Source organism: Lygodium microphyllum, chromosome 9 (assembly GCF_053477565.2).
Source record: "Lygodium microphyllum isolate KBCC chromosome 9, Lygodium_microphyllum_v1.1.10, whole genome shotgun sequence".
NCBI lineage: Eukaryota > Viridiplantae > Streptophyta > Polypodiopsida > Schizaeales > Lygodiaceae > Lygodium > Lygodium microphyllum.
The window spans coordinates 16,644,965-16,666,231 of record NC_141143.1 but is presented as its reverse complement, the minus strand read 5'-3'; the positions used below and the strand labels follow the sequence as shown (position 1 = coordinate 16,666,231).

Below are 21,267 nucleotides of genomic sequence, written 5' to 3'. Positions count from 1 at the left end.
TGAGAAGAAAATATTGGCAAAATGTTACCATGATGATGCATATGAGGAAATGCCCAAAATGGACCCATTCACCCTGCTCAATCACACCCTATGTCAGCATGAGCTTCGTCACATGGAACAATATAATGACATGGTCACTAACCACTGCCAAATGATCTCCAAGTTTGATGAAGCCATCGAGCACATGGCCCTCTCAAACTCAAATACTCAACAGACCTTGGAGCAGCTCACTACTCTTGTTGCTCAATTAGCTACCACTTCATCCCAAGAGAAGGTCAACAACTCTAGGCATGAGTCTAGATGTCCTCCACATTAGGACCCATTGCATGGTCCACAAGGTATACTTGGTGCTAAGGGAATCTCCCCTTCTACCTACGAGATTAGTGAACCCTCTCATGTGCAGGATGAGCCCCTATTGAATTTCCCTGTCAACCATGTAGCCAACATCCCACTAAGGCCCTCTCCCACCCTTGGACAAAATTCCTCCACTCTCCCTAGGAGCCCCCATGCACCCCATATGAATTAGCCCCATCATGGACAATATGATACCAATGACCAGCATGGCAATCATGGACAACCTGGCTATAATGGACAAATGGGATAAGTGCACCGCGTGGGATGTATGGACAGCAAGGCATGTATGGCCACCACGGGATGTATGGGTAGCAAGGATTTCATGGGTAGCATGGCCCTAATGATTTGCGTGACAAGATCATCCTAACAAAGTACAATGGGAAATCCCTCTCGCCATCTTACTTGGAGGGATGGAAGTCCAAGTTGGAGTCCTACTTTAAGGATTTGCCCACGCATAGTGGTGCTATATCAATCGAGAGAATCATCAATTCATTGACTGGGAAGATTTTTAAATTTGTATAGTCCAAGTTTTTGTGTCTTCTATGGAAAAAGAGCGGTTGGCAAGATGATGGTATACTCTTGACCAACGTAACCTCACTGTACATGAGTACACAAATCAACTCATGAACCTGACCATGTATGTGGAGAGCATTAGTGATGATGCTAAGTTGCACGAGTATATCTATGGGTTGGAGCCAAGCCTATTGGTAGATGTCATGGCCCAAAAAACTACCACACTATTTGATGCAATTGAACTAGCTGAGAGATATGCAAGAAAGTAGTGTAAGAATGAACATTTTCTGCAAGGTGCTAGATAGTGAACCCTGCATTCCCTCATAATCAGCCCCATACACGGAGGTGGTTTTTGAGGCACTTCAATGCCTAATAATTGCCCCAAAGTACCAACTTACCCCACCTTTCATGCTGAAAGAAAAATGGGCAATTTTGGAACAACATTTGGCTCTAATGTTGAGAATAACTATGCTGAAAATAAACAGTCCACTACATCACCTTCCCATGGATCCAGTAGCCAATGCTTCATTTCTCCGAATGTTGTGAAGGAATGGAAGGAAAAGGGGCTATGCTTTAAATGTGGAGACAAGTACACTGCTGATCATGCCTCCAAATGTTATAAGATCCGAGATACATGCTCTACTTTCTTATATACTTAAAATATATATGGTGAGTATTATGCTAGCATAGAGGGATAATAGATGAGAGAAAAGAAAGATGTAGAGAGAGAGACAGAGAGAGAGAGAGAGAGAGAGGTAGAGAAATTGGCAACACACTAGGGACTGAAATATGGGCCAGTCCCCCCCCCCCCTTGTGGAGTTATATTATTGACAAGGAGAAAGCTCCTCCGTTACACATAAGCCAATTCTTACTTGTAGATCTTGGAAATAAGATCATGGTTCCTTGCACGGTATACAACCGGCTAACACTTGCACAACTTGGAAGTTGGCACTTTTTGATCCTTCTTGAGTCTCCTTCTCTCCTACACAATATGTGTATGGCTCCAATCTTGGTGCTTGATTTCAGTAGAGCTTTTGCAGCACTTGTACCTTCTCTTCTCCTCTTAGAACTTGATTTCAGCAGAGCTTCCGCAGCACTTGCAACTTCTCTTCTCCTCTTAGAACTTGATTTCAGTAGAGCTTCCGCAGCACTTGCAACTTCTCCTTTCCTCTTGGAACTTGATTTCAGCAAAGCTTCCACAACACTTGATTTCAACAGAGCTTCCATAGCAATTGCACCTTCTCTTCTCCTCTTGGATGCATGCAAAGTGATGCTTCCTTTTACCTCTCCCACACCCAAGGAAAGCCTCCTCTTTTATAGGCTTTCAAGAGCTTCTCTCCTTGGAGAGAGACTTGAGTTTATCTTCATGCAAGATGTGGTTGTTCCAGGACCTACTCTGGAGCACTAATTTCGAGATATCTCTCTATACATTGTTCGGATGAAAAAACATCCAACACGAAAGTTGTAGATCTTGCTGTTTGCAATAAGCTACGCGGCCCATTTTTAGAGATTGTCTTTCTATCACGAGATATTTTGAAAATGGATTCACCATGTCTTTTTTAAAAAGAACAGCTTCTCAAACTCTACTCTTAACTTGTGGTCCATGCAACCACCTTAAGGAGAGTTCATTAAATTGCATTGGGCCTCAACCTTAAGATTGGCTTCCACACAAAAGCTTGTGTCGTTTTAGACCTTAGAAAGAGAAAATCACTTCTCTCCTCACTTCCAAAGGATCAGTCTCTTGTCTTTCTTAGTGAGAGAATTACCTCTCTTATCTTTCTTAATGAAAGAAAAGACCTTAAACCTTGACTTGTAAGGGAGAGGATGACCCCAAATGAATGCAATGCTTATTACACACAAGTGAATGTTCCCAGGAGTCCTCAGATGCACACATAAATACATATACACAATGCTAATGCACTTCCTCTTCTTAGAACTTAATCCATCTTTATTTATGTTTAACTCCTTAGTTCTTGTGTACACTCTTACACTTAGAAGACACTTCTTTCCCCCTTCATAACTTGTAATGCCTATACCAAATATCCCCGTCACAGTGTTCTGATCATCCCATTAAGTGATGCACTAGGAATATTGGTCTCTAAATGGTCTCATAGCCATGCTAGATCATCATCAACACTTAAAGAAAAGTGAGTCATTAATTTATTGACATGAATTTATTAAATAGAGAATGTGTAATAAGCAATAAATTTAGTGACAACAAATGCCCGTACAAGACAGCTAAGCTTAAGGTTCATAGCATGTATGTCATGGAAGATTGGCACAATGATGAGGATGACCTGCCCACCAACCAAGCTAATCCTACGGAGGATATTGATCACGAGCAGTTCTATGACACAAAGGATGGGTTTCCCTTCACCCTATGTGATGATCCATCACAGATACTTGATCTGGCATCCCACCCACCTACCACTTCCCTTTGCTCTATCTCCTTGGACACTTGAATGGGTTCCCAAAGCCCCAGCACCCTTCTCATTCAAGGAAGTATCCATGGAAAGCATGTCTTCATCCTTGTGGACAGTGGTAGCACTCAAAGTTTTGTCAATAAATTAGCCATTGATCAGTTGAAATGCACCCCTATGGCATTACACCACCCCCTGAAGGTCCAAGTAGAAAATGGAGAAGAAGAAATCAGTACACATGTATGTCCCGCAGTTCCCTTATGCTTGGCTGAAAATTATGTGGCACTAGTTTATCTAGCTGCCCTAGATATGGGCCCCATTGATGTTGTCGGGCTGTGTTTGGCTAAAACAATTTGGGAAAATTGCTATGAACCTCTCTCAGCTCTACATGGAGTTTATGATGCATGGACATCCCATCCACCTAGAGGGAGTTCAAGATCATTCTGATTTTTAGCTCATTACAGCAAAGCAACTCAAAAGGGAGTTTAAGAAATGCTCACAAATCTTTGTTTAGCAATTGTATAAGGATAATTTCAATTAGGCCTCTATTGTATCTAACGATTCAGCCTTGTAGGTCTTACTTGAGGAATCTCTCTTCATTCTATAGACACTTCATTAAGCTCTATACCACCATTGCAGCACTTTGACTAATCGCTTGAAAAAGGAGTCGTTCTTTTTGGGATGCCACTACTAATCATAGCTTCAAATAGTTAAAGGACGTTCTTACTTCCGCCCCCATCCTTGTATTTTTCCTTGACTTCTCTAAGCTATTTACCATTCATTGTGTTGCCAATGGCAAGGGTATTGGTGCAGTATTGTTGCAAGAGCATGGTGTGATTGCATTTAAGAGCTGCAAGCTTGATGAGAAGGAGATGTAAATGAATGTATATGACCAAGAGATGTTGGCCATCCTCCATGCCATCAAGAAATGGCACCACTATTTGTATGGCAATCGCTTCCAAGTAAAAAGTGACCACCGAGTCCTCTAGTACTTCTTGACTTAGTCCACTTTGACTCCTAAGAAAAGGCGATGGGTGGCAACCTTACAAAACTATGACTTTGACATTTCACACACTCGAGGTGAGGATAATATTTTGGTTGATTCACTCTCTCGAATGTGGGCATGCAGAGTATCTTCTATCTCAGAATTGCATAGTGATTGGGTTGAAGAGCTTCAAGAGTCTTACTTGTCAGATGATCACTTCAGCCACATATTCCAAAAATTACAACATGGGGTCATGGCTAAAAATTTCCAATATTAGCTCAAACATGGCCTTAATTGGTCCCATGTCAAGATTGTCATCCCACACACTTCCCCCTTCATTCAAAACATCATGGAAGAGATGCATTCTTGCCCCACTACTAGTCACTTGGGCATTTTCAAAATATATAACAAGATCGCCAAGAGCTTTCATTGGAAAGGCTTATGGAGGGATGTCAAGGACTCTGTGACCAAATGTATTCCATGCTAACAGAACAAGGATAGTACACTCAGGCTCGCTAGCCTCTTCCAGCATCTCCCTATCCCGGAAGGGAAATGGACTCACATCACAATGAACTTTATTACTGGCCTTCTCGTGACCAAGAAAGGGTGGAATAGTATCTATGTGGTAGTTAATCGCCTCGCCAAAGGTGCCCACTTTATTACTAGACTTCCCATGACCAAGAAAGGGTGGAATAGTATCTATGTGGTAGTTAATCACCTCACCAAAGCTTCCCACTTTATCCCCACTAAGACCCAATACACTGCCTCTTAGGTGGCCACTCAGTTTATGGAAAATATCTTCAAGTTGCATGGCTTACCACAAGTCATAGTTCATGATCAAGATGTAAAGTTTATGAGCAACTTCTAGCAGACACTTTTCACCTTCATGGAGACCAAGCTAACTCCATCCACTAAATACCACCCTCAGACTGATGGCCACACTGAAAGAGTGAACAAATGTCTTGAGACATATTTGAGGCACTTTTGCCATGATGTACAACACAGTTGGGATACGTGGATGGCTGAGTTTGCATATAATAACTCCACACATTCTAGCATTGGAGTTTCCCCTTTTGAGGCCTTATATGGGTATAAGGTTCCCCACCCCACTGTCTTATTTAATAATAAGATCAACCCTAAGAGTTAGGTTGAGTTGGATCGCATGCAAGCCTTACTTCAGCAATGCAAAATGAACCTTCAAAAGGCCCAAACACACATGAAACTCTATGCTAATGAGAAAAGAAGGCATTTAGAATTCCAAGAAGGGGAATTGGTCCTTTTGAAAGTGCCTAAGTCCCACTACTTGACTCTCAAAGAGGGCAGCAATAACAAGCTGGCCCATGCTTCTATGGCCCATACCAGATCTGGAAGAGAGTTGGTGACTTGGCCTACTACTTGGAACTTCCCCCTACCACCAAAACCCACAATGTGTTTTATGTCAGTCAGCTGAAACCATTCATGGGCTCCTACTATGTGGAAGAACTTCCCCCCATAGATGAAGAAGGCATCACTATGTATATCCCTGAGGCAATCATTGGGCAACAAGATAAGCACTTATGGTCTCGATCCATTAAAGAATTCCTCATCAAATGGAAACGCCTACCCTTGGAAGAATCCTCTTGGCACCGGATAACCATTTTCAATGAATTCCCCTACCTCCAAGAGGCCCTACGGCCCAAAGACTAGTCGGCGGTCATGCCCTATTTGACCACCCTTTGCTTGTATACTACACATTGTTTTAGAATAGTTTTGTACTTATCCAAATCTCAGGAAAGTACATCCTACATAGGCTGAATTTGCTTGTCATAAGCTTCGTTTTGACATGTTGTACGCCCTATTTGGATTAGCCTATCAAAAGTTATAACCTGTTTACTTCAAAAGGTTAGTCTTGTGGAGAGCATGATATCCCTAGTCTTTACACACCCATTTTCCATTCTAAAAGGACACAGAGTAGTACTTTGCGACCCTCGCTAAGCCCATCCATCATTCCCCTCTACTTTTCCTTTTTTTAAAGGGCAAAAAGCTTTAGGGTGGGGATGGATTGTAACAAGCGGGATACACACCGACTAGGGTTTAGACATCTAGTCACACTGACCGAGGTATATAAGGTGTAAGAGCCCTAGATTAGGGAAACCAGTTATTATCAAGAGCATACTCTTCATCTTCATCTCCAGCTTCCATGGCTTTCTCCTTCCTTCTCTCCTCTTTTGGCCATAGCACATTCATATCAACTTAACTATCTTTTAAGAAATTTTTTTTCTCTCATCACCCTTATTTGTCATCTTACATTTGTGATCATTGCCTTGTTTCACAATCTACTTTCACTCCTTTTGTGCTCTCTATGTATCCATCTTCTTGGTCCTTTCTTCCATGGCTACCTTCCAACTTGCAACCAAGGAAATTTTCCCTACTAGCCTATAGAATCTCATCAAAGTATAGCCTTGGATTGATTTTGTAGCTCAATCACTTCATTATCCTGCCATGGAGCACTACCCTAGTTCACTGTGATACACAGTCCATCCTAGAGTAGCTCATCTCAAGCTCCACACCATCTACATCCAGAGTCATTAGTACACCCTATTCACCAAGTGGGTCTAGGAGAAGCTATGCCCATGTAACCATGGCAACCTCGACCCTCCAATGTTCTCCACCTTGTCTATCAAAGAGGTCTTTGGTCTAATTCTTCATAAAGAATACCAGTTGAGAAATCTCCTTAGCCCCCACAAATCCAAGCATGATACCTTAAAGTTCCTTATAGAAGCCTTGTATCTGTGGGCAAAGGCATTCAACATATCCAAAAAGGTTGCTTCTTTCTTCTTCTCTCCTTCGGCTCTTCCTATCACCTGGGCCCATGTCTTCCTCAACTACAACTTTATCAAGGTAAAATTCCTAGCCCATAGGAAGGCTAGTACAAAAACCATGAAGGTAATGTGCAGCCAACATTTTACTCTGCTCTTTTCCTCCCCTATTCTCCTCACTCTATCCCATCAGTTTTCACGCCAGCGAGACAGACATCACCTAGTCTTAGCCTGAGACTAGAAACTCACATGAGTCCCCCATCCTAACCCTCATCAAGAACAAGTGGAGCAATGCCCTAAAGACCAATTCATCAATAAAGAGGACCAAAAAGATCAAGATGTTGCCAACAAGTAGGCCCTAGAGCACGACCAACCAGCCCACGAAAGCCACCCCCTAGTTCACCCAAGAAGTCAAATTCTGCCACTAACCTCTCCACCAAACTTGATCTTCTCAAATCTCAAGGCCAAAAGCATCAATGCAGGAGGAGGAACCTTCACAAGACAAAAAGCGCTCTGGCCCCACTCTGACGACCCTCAGAAGTTCAAACAACAACTCCTTTGCTACCACCCCCTCCTCCGCAACTCTTTTCTTGTAGCTCGTTCTCATCCCTCCAGAGTTTAGTTGGGAAATGGCTCATCAGTGGTTCCTAAACTTTGTCAATGGGGTTATTGATCTAGCAACAACATTAGCACCAAGAGCTCATCTCCCAATTGGACTACCTAAAATAGGCCAATATTTCCCTCTTTGAATAGCTCTGACAGAAGGATGCTATCCTTTGCAAACACCAACAAAGGCTGAAGTCATGCCAACATGCACAATTGGCCTTTTTTAGATAACATTAAGAATAGAGAGCAATAGCAGCCAACTGGAGAGAGAGAATGTATTTCTTCAAGAATGTGCCATAGTAGTGGAGCACTTGGATGGCGCATCCCCACTTAACCTAGTAACCATCAAAGAAATTTAGTTTGACTAGGAGAAGGAGTGGCTTGACTACTAGAAAATGCCTCAAGCGAAAGAAAAAGAGAAAAAATACAACATTTACATAGCGTACAATAGGATGAGAAAATACATAATCTCATCTATGCCCATCATCTTCCTAAGAATGGAAAAATGTTCTACACTGAGAGACTTTTAATGAGCAAATTTGTAGGATTCTTGTCAGTCTGATTTTGATAAGCTCAATGGACTTGTCCTCTACCACCTCCTTAATGAAGTGATAGCATGCATCAATGTGCTTGTTGGTCTTTGTATAGAAGATCTGCAACTAAATAGTACTCATAGAATCCAAATGCAATGCTAAGCAAGAACTCTAGGCCACCATGATGGACTCCTACTCCAAGCTTCCATCCCTGCTTGCCTGCAACAAACCAAATTGAGCCAAACTCGAATGCCAAGTTCATCCCCTCTTCCCAAACCAGACCATTTCTAGTTTGCCCATTCTCTAGTAGCAAGGTGAGAGCGTCCCTACTAGTTCTGGCCCATGTCACTCACATTTGCTTTTGGTTCTGTCGTCGCCAAGATTAAACTTGTGGCCTTTCCCCAAACTACTTTGCCCACTTTCCAAATCCTCATAGATTGAGTGCCCAAGGATCAAGGGATAGTAGCTAAGCATCCCCCCCGTCTCTCTACCTTTAGGGAAAGGGAAGGAGCTTGCAAGGCAAGATCCCATCACTACTATGAGTGATAAGGATATGTCACTGAAGGCTTCAGTTGTGGACTTCTTTACTTCTTCATTGGCACTAGCTCCATTGATCCAAAGTGGCAAATGATGGTAGAGTTTTGCTAAGTGTTGGAGCAGTAAAACACCAAGGTAGAGGAACGGATTCAAGTCATGTAATAAGCAATGTCAGAATTGAACCAACAAGATTGAAACATAGAGTCGATAGTGCATTCAAGAGGAACAACAGGCTAGAGTGGTCCTAAAAAAGAAGAAGGCTAGCATTCCTTGTCCCAATTAGGATTCAATAGACCCATCCCCTCCACCAAAACAATAACAGATCACTCACCTCTAGTCATTGTGAGCCAAAGCTAAGAAGGAAGTGCTCCTAGATTAGGAAAAACAATTCCTAAATCCCGATGATCCAAGCAAGGATCAAGGAGGCTAAGGTCCTAACCTTGATGATCCACTCTTTGAAGACCCCTCCAGTCCCACTCAAAATATCATAAAGTCTGTCAATATTAACTAGCTCTGAGCTCCCTGGCAGGTAGCCCTATCCTTGAAGTGCTGGCACCACATCCATGTACTTCTAAGTGCTGAGTTGATGCAGGAAGATGAACTGGATGGTTTGTAGGCCCATCTCGTCAGAATCACATTTGAGCGTGACTAGCTCCAATAGTAAATCTGGTTAGGAGCGATCTACTTGGAAAATCTTGCCATTGGGCTCATCTTCTGCCATGTATGCAACCTTCCCTATGGACCTACATGGATGTCTGGCAATAAACACGACCAAAGTACAATGTGATCTCTCTAGTGTGACCCCTCCCACCTAGTCTGATAGCACTTGCCATCTCTAGCCGCCACGAGGCCCCAAGCCACCCCACCCCTTGCTTCCTCCCATCCCTCCTCTAGGCAAGACCAAATCTAGCAAGATGATGTGCTCGCTCCACAGAGGATGAAGGAAACATTAGCAAATAACTCTATGGATCTGAGTCCAATTGTGCATGCTATTGTTAAGGGTGGTGACAATTAGTGCCATATAAAGTAAGGTGGCCAGCAATGCATTAATGAGTAGACAGGTGGAGCAGCATTTATGACCATCAACACAACACATGGGTGGAGAGAGTATCACAGTTGGCAAGAAGATATATAAGTGAGAGCCCCACCCAAGCAAGGGACTTGACTACTCATTCATCATTTTGGGTTCATTTGTATATTGGCCATGTCCCTATTGGGTCTTTTGACTAATACTCCGACGACTGGCCTCCTGAGTGCTACAATAGTAATAGTGTTGTTTCCCTTTTGTATGCCTTGAGATACAAGTTTTGATAGTAGTACTATCATCTCCTTTTATATTATTGTTTGCCTCTCTGAGTCTATGAGATAATGTTGTTCCTTCAATGATTATCCCCATGTATCCCGTTACTATCATTTCTGTCTCTGTCAAGACTATTGTATCAATTTCATATATCAATATACACTTGGGAGTTTTGTTTGAATATTTCTTCTTCGTCTCCAAAATTTTTGACAATGTTTGCCTTAGTATTCTGGATGTTGATTGTAGAGTAGGATATAGGTATCCATGTGTGTCGGCTCTTAGAAAGACCACACTCTACCATGTGGTAGTGATGCTCTGACCCGATTATAGTTGACAATGAGAGAAGGAGAAGAATGAAGATGAAGAACCTTCTATTTTGCATCCTCCCCTATTCTTTTCATAGGAGATAGATAATCTTGCTGAGTGGGATACCACCTAGTGTTGGTGCCACCAATGGTCTTGGAGTACTTCAGTTGTTTGGTAGGTAGGCCCTCTAGTGCCTTGCCATTCCCTTAGGTGCACCATTGGAGTGTGTGCAAATTATATCAACAAACATCCATACTGTGGATAGAAGTTTCACAAATCCCTCATTAGTGTTGATTTAGGCCACAAGCAATCACTAAGTGACTCACAATTTTACATTTGATACACCAAAGGGTTTATGTTGCAAATGTCTGAGCACCCTTTGTGGACTTGTGCCCTTGCCCTTCACTTCGGAGTTTTTGGGCTTCTTCCCTTCCTCCTCCTCAGAGTCCTCCTCATCACTGGTACTTCCCCCCTTAAAGTGTGAATCTAAATCCAAGTTACTATCATCCAAACTATGACCTTTGTCAATGGACTTGCTTAACTTTGTTTCCTTTTCTTTTTTATGCTTTGAAAGCACCAATTTGGCTTGTAAGGGATTGCTTTAAAAAATGGTTCAAATCATGTGGTGCCAAATCTTCCATGGCCAACACTCTATGGATGTCCCCTAAGCCATGTGCATAGATGGAATGGAGCATTTCTTCCATTGACTTTTTAGCTCCAGTGGTAATTATGCCCAACAATGGACCTTGAGAATGTGTACACGTATAGACTCAAGGTGGAGGGAATGATCATCATTGTCATCAAGTGTAATCGAAATAAGATATATCTAAAGGATACAAAAATCCATAATACCCAAATCTGACATAGAAGAATATATACTTAAGGTATATCACTTCATTTCATAAGAAGAAGAGAATTAATATAGAACAAGGGTATAAACAAGAACTATTTGCTCAAGAATATTTTATCGCATTGTGCATTACTCAAAATGCATTAGATCGAATTGGTTAGTTGGTTACATCTTGCTCAATCAGTAGATAGCTTTAGACATGGCTCATTACACATGATTCTTGACTTCTCAAGATGCAACTCCTAACTCTTGGAAATTTGATTCATCTACTGTCAAGCACTCAACATGATTTGATCTACTTGTTGTTGAACTCTCAATATGATTTGAGCCATCAGACTCACCATCTAAATGTGAATATCTTGTAGAAGGATCTAGTAAACTGAGTGGCTCAACCACTTTTTATATTCCCTTTTGTAATACATTTTTTGCACTTGTAGGAAGGCTCTTCACATGTAACCTACCACTCCATGATCTATTAGTAGACTATGAGAAGAGGACTCTTTTGCTCCACTCAATGCCCATATTTTTTGCAATCACCTTTTCTTTCACATAATCTACAACAATATGTTTTTCAGTAATATTCCAATTGCTCATCTCATCAAATACAATATCTCTGCTTATGTGTATCTTGCACGTAACTAGATTATAATACTTGTAACCTTGATGCTCAAGGGAATAGCCAATAGACACATACTTTTTAGCCTTTGGATCCAACTTCTTTCTTAGTTCATTAGGAACATGTACATATGTTATACATCCAAATACTTCAATATCTGATAAATTTGGTTTCTTGCTATCATATAGTGTCACATCATGCACTGTACCAGTGGAAGTTCTATTCATAATGTATATTGTTGTAAAGATAGCTTCAATACAATAATAATGTGGCATGTTCTTTTCAGCAACCAAAGCTCATGTAATTTCTACAATTGTGCATGTTCTTTTTTTTAGCAACACCATTCTATTATTGGAGTATGCATACATATAAACTACCTCTAAATTTCATGTTGTTTCAAGAAATTATTGAATTCATTAGAGAGGTTTTCTCTCTCTATCTAAACTTAATTACTTAATATGCATACCTATTTTTTTCTCAACCATATTTTTAAAATCTTAAAAGTGAGAGAACACCTCACTTTTCTCCCTCATGGAATACACCCATACCTTTCTTATATGGTCATCAATAAGAGTTACATAATACTTATATCCACCCCCTTGGCATTATACTTTTCTCCTTCATGGAATACGCCCATACCTTTCTTGTATGATCATCACTAAGAGTTACATAATACTTATATCCAGCCATTGATATAATACTTGTAGGACCATATACATCTGAATATAGCATATCAAGTAAATGTCTACTTAAATGTTTATAATGAGAAAATGCATGACTTGTCAAGTTTTCAAATTGGCATATTTCACACACATTCTACATATCAGCCACTTTGAACTTAAGCAAAGCCTATCACAATTTCATGTGACTGCATATTCTTCAACCATGTCACATGGCCAATATATGTATACCAAATGTCAATATCAGCCTACAACTCCTACACTTTATGCAAATATAGCAACCTTTAGCTTGGGTATAGTTACATCCAAGGTAAATATCATTCCCACACACTTGCCTTCTTGTGCAACCAATATATATCCTTTCTTGAAATCTTCTACAAAGAATCCATTTTACTTGCAGTCCCTACTCAATCATTTGCCCAATGGAAACCAAGTTCTTTGTGATGTTAGCCACATATAGTACCTCAACGAAACACTTAACTTTTTCATATTGCATAGACAATGAGACATTTCCAACATGAGCAATAGGATGGCATATATTGTTTCCTATTTCCATAAAATGAGATATTTCGAGATTTTTTATGATATGTCATGTAATTAAAGGCACGTGAATCCACATACCATGCATCATCAGTCACAATACTGATGATGCGTCTACATTCATTACTCATGTGCTACATAATAAATAACTTCTCATTATTAACTTGATTACTAGTAGATGCATAATTCTTATGTTTCATTCTCCCATTTTTGTTATTTCAACCTCTTCTCTTTTCTGGACACTCAAATGCAATATGACCTTTCTAACGAGTCATAGCATTCTCTAGCATCATAACTTGCATTTTGTTTGCCACATCCTGTATGACTCCCTTGCTTGCCTCTACCACTTGTATGTGACTACTCCTATGAATCATGAGATTACCCTTGATTTTTCCCATAATGGCCCACCGTCGTAGCCTCTACCACCATGATCTCTCTACGTCTACTTGTATTAGACTAGAGCATAAGCTCTAAGGTGTTGTTTCTTTTTCTGACAAGAATATAGCAAGACCCAAGTTTTTCTCTTCTAAATTAAGATAGATGTTAGATTTGCAAAATCAAAGCCAGTATCTCTTGTATTGATAGAGGTTTGGAACTGCTTGTACTCCTCACCTAAGCCATCCAAATATACAGCCAGTATATCATCATCATCAACTTGCATTTTAATAGTTCCAAGAGCTTCGAGAATGCTCTTATATTCAATGCATAGTCATTGATAAATAGATTACCACACTTAACATTGCTTAACTTAGACTTCAGTTGCAACTTTCTAGCTTTGGTGTTGGTACCAAATAGCTTGACCACATTACTCCATGTTTCGCAAGGTTGTCTTGCATCCTATGTATGACCAAGCATGTTGTTTGAAATACTGATGGAAAGCCAACACATAACTTTTTATGCACCATGATTCCATTCCTTAAATACCTTAGACTACTTAGGTGTGGCATTTTCTTCAGGTAACTTTGAAGCCTGAACATTGTTCTCTTCAATGTAATCCTAGTGACCTTTATCTCCATAAGAAAATGGGTCAATCTAAATTTCCAAGCATGGCAGTTATGCTTGTCAAACTTGTCATCAATAATTTGATTAAATCCCTCAGATATTGTGCACCAGACCTAAAAATTTGTTATTAATAACAACATGTTAATCTAAGTAAATTATTACATGTATTGGATAAATTTTGATAAAAAATGTGCCATTGCCCAAATATTTCTACACTCTCAAAATGACCGAAACATCACTCTAAAGACTATTTATGTACATGTTACAAAAAATTTCAATAAGGCTTTATTATAGAGTATCACATATCATTTGACTGAGTATTTGTTGGAACATCGCTTTGGTATGGTCCTCTTGGTTTTCCAAAATTTTTCTCATACTTGATTTAATGATCCAACCTATGTAGAATGGAATTTATTGTTAGATTACCATGCATCATATGTGCCTTACTTGCTTTTCCACCTATTTAAGGAGATGACTTATCCTATGGAAGTCTAGAAATAGATACAACTAAGATAAGTTTACATCATTAGGGGATTTAGTAACACAATCACACACTAATAAATAGTATACTTCATTGACCTTGTGTGATAGATATAAATTTGACAAGTAAATGTAATAAACAGTCCAAAACTAAACATGAAACTTGCATGGTTGGAAAATGATTAAATTTGCAACATTGTTACTTGATCTATACATTATGTTATGCTTCTAAAGTGTAAACAAAATAATCCATTGGAAGAGTTGAGAAGAATAGATATATGCATATCACTCAATGCCAAGATCGTGAGAACACTTGAGGTGTATTTCAAGAAGGATCATACGTTACCACTGGAAACCAAATGGTAAGAAAGAGAAATATTGAAACTTGCTTGAAAGTCATAGGGGATAACGGGAAATATTAGAGATAAGGTTATAAAGAACCTTAGCTCATTTTAGGTGCTCAAGCATGAAATGGAATTTCTTGGAGATACAAAGCCTAGCATATGCTTGAAAATGAAGAACTCATACATAAGATGTGAGCGTGGGAGGGAGAGTTGAGCTACCACTTGACTCGGTACACCATGCTAAAATGACTATTACCATACCTCTAAGAAGCATGGAGGAGGGAATGCTCACGAAAACTTCATTTTCTTGCCCCATACTATAAGAGAGAGAGAGAGAGAGAGAGAGAGAGATAGAGAGCGAGAGAGAGGGGGGGTAAGTAGGTAGTGGCTAAGCCTTTGAGCGTAGCGAGAGAGAGAGAGAGATGGCGGGGTCAATCCCCATAGCAACGCGGGTGATGGTGCTCCTCCTCCTCCTCTCGACGAGTGTGGTTGCCGCCTCATGCTTGTCTCATGGGGGGCATCATGTCCATCATCATGGCCATCATGCCAGCCATGGCCTTCATCATAAACAACACCACGCAAAGCCAGCTCACCATATTAACGTCGATAGTGCATGGCCCCTGCGGCAGCTCTGGTCCTCCGGCTCGCCCTCCTCGTCCATCGGTAAGTATGCTGCCACGTGGAGGCTCGCCTGACTGACACGTGGATGCCTTAGATTGCCTCAGCTTTGCCACGTGGAGGCTTGCCTGACTGACACGCAGAGGTTGTTGATTGTCTTTTGCTCCCTTGCAGATGGTGGCGGCGGTGGCATTCTTAATGAGGCATCCCAAGCTCGGGAGTCATCCTCTCTCTCGACTTCATCCTCCCTTGGTCAAACAATTGGTCAAGCAAAGACACGCGGCAGCAGCGCAGATGTGGCAAGTGACAACATGATGGTCCATGGGTTTGGGAGCACAAGCACTAGCACCATGGACAAATCGACCACACCTATTGCGGCTAAGAAGGTAGCAAGAGGAGCTTCATGGTGGAGTTCAATTGCTGATGACTCTGATGTTTCCATGGCTTTTCCAGGCCCTGCCATTGCACCTGACCCCACCAAAATGATGGTGAACAGTGACAATGACCTTGATGCTTATCATCATAACCAAAATGTTGGAAATCATATTAACTTTGGTGATAAGTCCTCAGGCATCCAACAACAACCTTTCCAAGATCGTGATGAGCAAACAAAAGTACCCCAACAACATAGGCATGATCCTTGAACATTAGAATCTACTAAAAGCTTGGAATGACCTCATAAGTGCAAGTTTACCTATTAGATAATATTGATGCACTAGCTTATTCTAAAAAATAAATTATTGTAACTTTTACTTTAATGTTGATGCCCTCATAATAGATGCATTATACTACCTTGTCTTCATAATAAATACATGTCATTTTTACTCAAAGTAAGCTACCATAGTATGTCTCATTATTGTTTGGATCATACTATCTTTGTCCTTAATGTTCATTTCCAAAAACACATGCACACACCCCTAGCTATGTGCGTGTGCTTGCGTGTGTGTGTATAGGTGTGTGCGCACGGAGAGAGAGAGAGAGAGAGAGAGAGAGAGAGAGATGATTTACAAAATTATTGTTGATGGATGCTAGTATTATTTGGGCTTTTCATTATAGGTTGTGAACTCACAAATTCTACATGCTTGCTTTTTATATGAAATCCCCATTTTCGCATGATCTTTAAGTTACACTACCAATGGCTCTTTAGACAATTGATGATTAGTAACAAAAAATTGATCCCAATATTGTTTTAGCTTGTGATTTGAGTTCATTAACTTATAAAGGTTCCCTTCTAGCTTGCTTGTACCTAACCAATCACTTCTCCATGGATGCATGTTGTACATACAAAAGTGATTCACTTTCTCCTCCATGGCTCCATTCATCGTCTTCTCTATCTCATTTCCAACTACCACATCTTCTGTTAGTTTGTCATCATCCTTTAGCGTCCATAGCATCCTTTTATTTAAATCCTTATAATGTCAATGCCTAAATAGGTTTATTTCAATGTTGTGACACCTGGTAATAAATGATTCAATTTCTTCTCCATGGCTCCATGTCATGTTGTGATAGAACTGAAACTAATCCCTATCCAGGGTAACATGAAAGGAATCCGCTGAATGAAGCAACCAACACTAATAATACTTAGATGAAGCATCTACCAACTCAAAAGCATCAAGAAAGAAGCTGCTAAGATGTACTCATCATCTAACTCAAGCTGCACTACATTTATCTCTTCAATATTAATACTAGACTTACTAGAGATAATGCTACACTCATCAAACTTTTCTTGCACTTTGCTCTTGCATTTCTCTTTGTGCTTATCATCACACATCTTATGGCACTACGGCCAAATTTGACCCTGCTTCCCATAGTAGTAACATGTAAGAGATGCTTTATGACCACGGGACTTACTATAAGATTGCTTGTGAGATTGAGACCTTTATGAGTCTCTACCATGTATCTCCTTTGTGATGAGTAAGGAACCCTTAACATCCTCGAGTTTCAAACCACCCTTCGATATATTAGCACACATGGAAGTATGAAAAGTATCCCATGATTTAGGAAGCGTCACAAGCAATAACAAGAGAGGGAGATTATCGTTGAACTTAATGCCCTGCAAAATCAATTGGCTAAAAATCCAATGAAACTCATTCAAATTTGCGAACACACTAGTCCCTTCATGCAGGCACTAGTCCCTTCATGCAGAGATCCATGAGCTATTTCAACAAATACATATCTGAAGTAGGAATTTTCTTGTCATAAAGATTGCATATATTTTCCCATAACTGCCAAGCATTTATCGTCAAGTGCCACAACATTGAAATAAATCTATTTAGACATTGCATTATAAGGATTTAGATAAAAGGATGCTATGGATGCTAAAGGATGATGACAAACTAACAAAAGATGTGGTAGTTGGAAATGAGATAGAGAAGACGATGAAGGATTTAGGTTTTAGGGTTGTTCACATGTGTTTATCTCATTCATCCATGTTGTAAGTCGATGGTTTCCATCCCAAACATAAAACATACAATTTGACACAAAGATCTACTCTCGATGCTATTGTTTTTACCTCGAACTCCTTGTGCTTCTTCAGTTAATGGGAGTCCCACTCCCTTGTAATTGAATTATCAACAATCTTGCATTGGTGCCTTCGAGTCTTTAATGATACTATGAATATCTTCCATGTTCAGCACACTGAATGGTGTTCACCCATTGTTATGAGAAGAAAAATAATCAAATCCGGCTTTGTGTAGATTTTAGAGAGCTAAATAAGCAAACAATTAAGTGCTACTACCTGTTGCCCTTTATTGATCAGATTTTGGACCAGTTAGCGAGTAGGAAAATATATTCATTCATGGATTGCTTTGTGGGATATAACCAGATGGCAATTGCAGAAGAAGACAAGCTTAAAATGATGTTTATTACTATCTTCGATACCTTTTCGTAGCATATGATGGCATTTGGTTTATGCAATGCACCTGGTTTATGGCAACGAACAGCAAACAAGACATTTGGTGACATCTCCCCAGAGGAGTTAAAAGTATTTATCGATGACCTCGGGGCCTGACCTGGGGGCAACCACCATAAGAGAAAGGCTGTTGATTATTTTGTAGAAGTGTTTTGAGCGCTATAGAAAATTTTGCATAGCTCTTAACCCATAGAAGTGCGTCTTTGGGGTGCCTTATGGGCTATTGTTAGGTCATGTGGTCAGTTCAGTAGGGATCACACTTGACCTTGAAAAGATCAAGGTCATAATCGCCATGAGTCCACTGCGCATGCCAAAAGAAGTACACAAATTTTTGTCATTTGTGGGATACTATCGAAGGTTCATAAATGGCCTGCAGAAAGAACATTGCCACTAACAAATCTATTATCCTTCAGTTGTTTATTTGAATGGAGTGACCCTTGTAAGATAGCTTTTAATGATGTGAAACAGGAGCTAGTAAAAGCACTAGTTTTAAAAGCACCTAAAAGGGGCAAAGTATTCTATATATTTTCAGTAGTCACCATGCATAATATTAGCTACTGCTTATCCCAAATCTGGGAGAAAAAATGGTACCATCCGATTGCTTTTGCTAGTCGGAAGTTGGGCATATCAAAAATCAACTACACCTACATGGAGAAGTTGTGCCTTGCAATGGTATTTGCAACTAAAAAATTCAGGCACTACATTCTCAATGAGAAGGTTGTATTTTATACAAAGGTGAAAGGGCTTAGATTGTTGATGAACAAGTTACACCCGCCTAATCTTTTAGCAAAGTGGTTAATCACTTTGTAAGAGTTTGATTACAAGATCAAGAGTAAGCCACCGAGATTGCATGGCATTGTGGAATGCCTTGTGGATTTCGGGGAGCCGAAAGAGTCTTTAGTTGAAGCAAGTGATGTTGAGTTGCTGTTTAAAATTGATATAGCGTCTATTCCCTCCTGGTATGCTGCTATAATGCATGACCTCTCGATGGGAGAGACTGGATCTAGGGTACCAAAGTCAGAAAATAGGAAAATTAGATAACAGGCTTTGAAAAAAATTTTGATCGCAGGAACACTATATCGGCAGGGGTTAATGATATCTATCACCGATGTGTGTCTGATAAGGTTCCATTCATTTTGGAAGAGTGCCATGGCTCCGTTTGCGGAGGGAATTTTGCTCATGGCCCAAAAAGCTTTAGGAGCCGAATATTGGTGGTGGTCATCCATACACCCACTTACTCTTTTTTATGGCTATACTTCCATTTGAGAAGTGGGGCATTGACCTTGTGGGCCCTATTACTCCATCATCCACTACGCAAAAGTGATATATTATTGTGGCGACTAACTACTTTACAAAGTGGTCAGAAGCACGAGCGACAAGGAAGGACGACACAAAAGAGACTGCTAGTTTCCTACAAGAGCATATTATATGCGGATTTGGTCCACCCAAAGAGTTAGTATCGGACCATGGAATCCATTTCCTCAAAAAAGTGATTCAAATTTTGACTAAAGCATGGAAAATTAAGCACAATAAGACGACTCCTTATAACCCACATGCAAATGGGCAAGTTGAAAGTACTAACAAGCAGCTTGTGGGTATTCTATCAAAAATAGTGTTCGAAAAGAAGCGAGATTGGGATAAGAAATTATATGTGGTGGTGTGGGCGTATAACACAACATTTAAACGATCCACTGGCCACATCTCATTCAAGCTAGTCTATGGGGAGAAGTGTGTTTTTCCCTTAGAGATTGAGTTGCAATCAATCATTCCTTTGATGGTGAGGATGCCCTCTTTGAGCGCTTTATGACTCTAGCACACTTGGATGAGCTCAAATTGCAAAGTTTGTTGCAGCAGGAAGTGGCTAAGTGTCACATGAAGTAGCTACATGATCTAAAAGCAAAGAAATATACATTTAAGAAGGGATAGCTAGTTCTATATTATGATGCACGTAGAGAACTATTTCCAAGAAAGCTTGAGCCCAAATGGAATGGTTCCTACAAGATCGTAAGAATAGGAAATAATAAATCCAGGCATTATTGGCTGATCTTGAGGGAGTGGAGTTTAAAAATAAGGTTAATCTTAATAAGATTAAACCTTATTATCCCTAAATGCACTAATGAAATAAATGCCTTGCAAGTCAATATTGGGTTGATCAGGAACCTACAAGAGACGAAAGAGGTTGATGGGGCGGCTGATTCCTTTTTTGGAACACACATACTTGGAGCAGAGATATCATCAGGGGAAGCTTATCTGGTGGAGTAAAGGGTATAAAGTGATTGAGCAAGAGGACGGATCATTCGTCTGGGAAATCAAAGTCTTCTGTCATCAGTGCTTACGAATTTTGGCAAGCATCCCTGTTATATTCAATGAAGAAGGTGGGATGGAGCCTTCAGCACATCCTCTGAATATGCTAAATTTCGACTATCATAATTACTAGTAGAGGTGATGATGGCAGGCTGAGTGAACCCATTGTGGACGTACACAATGTAATTTGATGGAGCACGTCCAGGAGTCCCAACAAGAAAGGGAGTATAGGGTTAGTTATTAAGACCCCAATGTAGAGTCGTAATGAAATTGGATATTAACACAATATTAGTGAGTTTGGGAATCTCCCAATTCCCATTTTTTGAATACTAAAAAGGTGGCATCCAGATAACGTGCCCATAAGTTTCTCAAAACCATATGATGTGACCTATCATTGCAAAGCGCTTGAAAAATGGAATCTATAAAGCTATAGAGCACTTGATTTGGAGTTATATGTTCAAGTTATAAAATATCCAAAAAGATTTGACCACGTGTCCCAAACTTATGGAAAATTCACATATTCCCTAATGTGGTGTTTATTTATCTCGAGGTTGGATTTACCAATAACAT

The 21,267-nt window shown here is 40.1% G+C and overlaps 1 protein-coding gene across 1 annotated transcript; it reads left to right on the top strand.

Moving 5' to 3' along the window:
• Window positions 1-14,906: 14,906 nt before the first annotated feature.
• On the top strand, window positions 14,907-16,291 carry LOC148030818 (uncharacterized). Its single transcript, XM_087685625.1, has 2 exons — window positions 14,907-15,527; window positions 15,657-16,291. Exons 1-2 carry the CDS (start codon window positions 15,287-15,289, stop codon window positions 16,124-16,126), a joined length of 711 nt encoding a protein of 236 aa, XP_087541751.1. The 5' UTR covers window positions 14,907-15,286; the 3' UTR covers window positions 16,127-16,291.
• Window positions 16,292-21,267: the final 4,976 nt, after the last annotated feature.